Raw genomic sequence first — 4,515 nt, forward strand, 5'->3', positions numbered from 1 at the left:
CAATCACAGTAAATTGCATTTGGAAAACTGGGATCTTGTCAAGCGGCCAATATTGGACGGAGGTCTACAGATTAGAGACCCTGCTTTATCTAATCTGGCACTTGGATGCAAGCTCCTTTGGAAAATCTATTCAGACCCCACACATCCTGTCAGTGAAACGCTCACCTCCAAATATGCGCAGGGGATCTCTCTCAGGCATCTGTCAGCGAATAATACTCCCGCAGGCACACATACTTGGAATCTCTGTAGGAAATGTATCAACAGCTTCAGGAATCACTTGTATCGCATACCTGGCAACGGGGAGAAAATCTTACTCTGGAAAGACCGCATTATGAACAACCCCCCTCTTAACTCCCACGAAGAAATTCGCGAGCTAAGAGAATGGCTCCACAGCGCAGGTATACGAAAGTTGAATGACATCTCCGCGTGGGACAGTAAAGGGAACTGGGTTGACTGGGTATTCCCTCCCGTGCCGGCGCAGCTCCACAATCATCTCGCACTGCTCAAAACGCTGCTCTCAAACGCAGCGCCGGTCCATCGCAACAACACAGACAGATGGGGGTGGGGTGACTCCGGATCTTATGCTTCAGCTTTGGGTTACATTGCCCTGCAGCCCAAAAAAGACAGACTTAGATCTCCAGCGTTATGGAAACAGGTTTGGAACACCAATGGGTTACCCAAAGTCAACTTCTTTTTTTGGATTCTTATGCAGAATAAACAGCTCACAGGGGACAATCTGTCAAAATGAAATATCGCTGGGCCACATAGATGCGTAATGTGCAGAAACTCTGGAGAAACAACCTCTCATCTGTTCATTGATTGTGATTTTGCCAAAGAAGTTTGGAAATTAACTCTTCTTGGATTGCACGCCTCCCCTCCCCAGCACAGTTCCGTGGCAGATCTCTTTACTGATTGGTTTCAATGTTATCCTCATAATATCCCCAACAATTCACTCTGGTTTCACATTTGGCTCTCCATCCCCAAATTTGTATGTTGGGAAATCTGGCTTGCCCGGAATGACTCGATCTTCAACAACTCTACTCGCTCTCCTGCTAAATCTGCCTCTATTGCAAAAGCTTTTCTTCTTGAAACTGTCCTCCTGCATTCCCAAAAATCAGACTCCTCCCTCCTCCCCACAGAAAAGGCATGGCTGAACCTTCATAGCCCTCATCCCAAAAGCAAAGCCCATTCCCTCCCCCTTCCCCTCCCCAATCCATCTTGGAAAATTAGAGAACCTGAAGCTTCCTTTCAAGCTTGGTGGAAGACCCAAAACACAACTTCAATCTTTTTCGACGGTGCCTCCAAGGGAAATCCTGGGGCTGCGGGAGCTGGAGGAGTCATCTACTTCTCAGACAATCCCAGAAAAGTTCGCTTTTGCTGGGGGCTTGGTATTCGCACAAACAATCAGGCAGAGCTCCTTGCTCTCACAAAAGCCTGCCAAATTGTCCGTGATAAAGGCATCAAAGAATGCCAAGCATTCGGAGATTCCGAAATCCTCATTAAGAAGATCACCTCGGACGACCAGTTCAACAACGCCATTCTCAACAAGTCTCTGAAAAGGTTAAAGATAATTCTGCAAGATTTCACTTCCTTCAAAATATATCATATTCTCAGAAGTTTGAATAGTGAGGCGGATGAAATGGCAAACAAAGGATGTCTCTTAGCACCGGGAGCTCTCAACATCAATGATAAAAGCTCTATCCCATATTGTATTCCTTAATTCAAGCGCAAAATTGAACAAGAAGCATTTAGATGCAAGGAAAAGCTGTGTAAAGACAGTTGATTAGGCTTAGGCCCAACCATACTTCAAATAATAAATTATACCCGTTACAGTTAAAAAAAAAAAAAACAAAACAAAACAAACAAACATCAAGGAATAACATATTAATACAAACTGCCACATTCACTATTTGAAAGAACTAAAATTAAAATTAACTTATCAAAATTAAATGTAATTATACTACATATGAATTTCGATAAATATTTAAAATTTAAACTAATTTTTATGATAACTTTTCAATCAAAATTCACATTGCATAAAAAAAAATAAAAAGAATTAATACATATGACATTATTTCAAAGCATTAAAATATCAAATCTAAAAGCATGATTTTGAAAACATTAAAACATTAATATGTTGAAGTAAAAACTCAACACTCTCATTTTTTAATTATTTATTTCAAATAATGGGGACCCTTTCCATAAATCTTTGGCTAAAATGCCTTTTAATATTTTCCATTTAGTTAAGTGTCCTACAATTTTGCTAGATTTTTATTTTCTTCCAATTTCTATTTTGATTATTTTATTGAGTTCGAATTTTCGTAAGCTTTCCATTGGTCATTGTTTCATCTCATTTGGTTACATGGTTTGCAAATGGCACTTCATCGAAGTTTGATAATTTTTACTGCGAGGGCTAAAAATGTACAACGTGCATATTATTTTAATTCCTGTAAATAAATTGGTAATTGATTGTAAATATTGATTTTTATTAATTTTTTCTAACGTTCCTACAAAATTATTGCAGCCAAATTGTAGAACGATTAAAGTGACGTGTTTTAGATCTCGAAAGTTAATATAAATTTCAAATCTTAATACTCCCGAAATCTCGGAATTATTCATTCTCCAAAGTGGGTGTAATTTTTAAGGGTAAGACTTTTATTACCAAGTGGGTGTAGTTTATGGATGGGATCCATTCAACTTAGGCTCCACTTCATCTTATACCTCCCACTACAACCATTCATTGACACACATCATAACATTAGAACCCATATATCAGAGTTGCACCTTTAAAAAATTACGATAAACATAAACCCCGATAAGCCCTTACTCATAAAGTCAAAGCTCCATCGGAACTTTATTATATCATAATTTCTTTTTTGAAAAAGTTATGATAAAATTCATTTTTGATATACTAAAGTTTTTATAAAGGTTTCTTAACACATAGAGAATTTATTTCATATTAGTTATGTAATTGTGTGAATATAATATTATGATAATGTTAAATAATATTTTTTAATAATGTAATGTTTAATAATTTAATTAAAATTAATTTCTAATTAATATTTTGTAAATAATTTAATTTATATGAAAATTATATTGGATTTTGTAATTAATTCAACTTCTTTTTTAGTTTGTAATTTAATTTAATGTTTTTAAATAAAATGTATATAATTAATTTAACAAATTGTAATTAATTAATTTTAATTGTATATTTAATTAGAATTAGAACATTTAATTATAATTTTTTAATTTTAGCCTATACATGACATTTTCCAGAATTCAGATTATTTTGGCACCTCATTTTTGGAGAGGCATATGCAGAAATTTACTCAACCAAATTAACCCACAATAGCTCGTTGGAAAGCTAAGACCAAATTAAGCCTACAATATCTCGTTGTAAAGCTAAGACAGAGGAAGAAAATTTGGAATGGTTAATTTTAGAAAATCTCATCATTTAATAACCTAGAAATCCAGCGGAAATAAAAGTGATGAATTTGATTATTTTATTTATTTATTTTTTTATGTTGATTTGGCTAAATTTTATTAGCTTTGGAAAATTTTTGTTACTCATTCCTCCTCCAACATTACTCAAAAGCAAATCAGACTCAACAAAACCAATTACATAGTAAATTTTGTTTAGATTTTAATTTATTTTAATTTTCATTTTTTAACAATCTATTGAGAATTGATTTTTGTTCACCAAATTGGTTTTAATTTCTGAATTTCAATTGGTTGTGGCAGGAGAGCAGTTGAGGACATGAGGAAGAAAATATTTTGATCAATAGAATTGCTCCAATAAGAGAAGAAATAAAATTTTGGCTAATCAATTTATTGAAACAAGTTTATTCTCCAACAATTCTCTTATTTTAATTCTCTTTTGCAATTATAAATTGGACTTTTGTTGAATGGAACACGGGGTGCTTCTCTCATTTGCAATTTTGTAAACTTAAAGCACTATTGTAGTAGGGGTTTCAGGCTGTAGGTAGAGAGTATCAATCTCATATCTGGGGATTATTGGGATTTGTCTTTTTCAAGTCTAGACTTTGTATTGAGAGTAGAACGTGCACTAATGCAATTCTTTCTTTTAATAGCGAGGCTTATGATTTGAGAAAACTTGTTGGAGATTAGTTCAAGGAACAAAGCAAGAGCCTGAGTTTGATTAGTTTGTAATTTGAATACTTTTATTTAGTTTCAAATTTAATTTATGTAATGGTGGATTTGTGTAAACTTTACTTATGTTGTGCATTCATGTTTGATATGAAGAACCATGTCCTTTGGATTAGCTATCTAATTCATAGTCACATAAATCTGTTATTAATTTCTGTTTTCTCAAATATTTAATTCAGATTTCTAAGTAACTATTTACTTAGAAATTTGTCATCAAAAGTCGATTTAATTACTATTGAAATTATGATAACTTTTTCTTGGTTTTGATAATTAATTATTCATCGTTAAATGATTTGCAAACATGACATGTTTTGGTAATTATAATATGATTTAGTAAAACTATTTCAT

At 33.6% G+C, this 4,515-nt stretch overlaps 1 protein-coding gene across 1 annotated transcript; it reads left to right on the forward strand.

Moving 5' to 3' along the window:
- The first annotated feature begins 775 nt into the window (after positions 1-775).
- Positions 776-1,720, forward strand: LOC149249480 (uncharacterized). Its single transcript, XM_089453112.1, has one exon. It carries the CDS (start codon positions 776-778, stop codon positions 1,718-1,720), a length of 945 nt encoding a protein of 314 aa, XP_089309238.1.
- Positions 1,721-4,515: the final 2,795 nt, after the last annotated feature.

Source organism: Pinus tabuliformis, chromosome 7 (genome assembly GCF_031772625.1).
Source record: "Pinus tabuliformis cultivar Carrire ecotype Pingquan chromosome 7, CPIR1, whole genome shotgun sequence".
Lineage (NCBI taxonomy): Eukaryota > Viridiplantae > Streptophyta > Pinopsida > Pinales > Pinaceae > Pinus > Pinus tabuliformis.

Bases quoted from the DNA above. Each gene is read 5' to 3' on its own strand.
- LOC149249480 (XM_089453112.1), top strand. From the start codon at position 776: ATGTGCAGAAACTCTGGAGAAACAACCTCTCATCTGTTCATTGATTGT.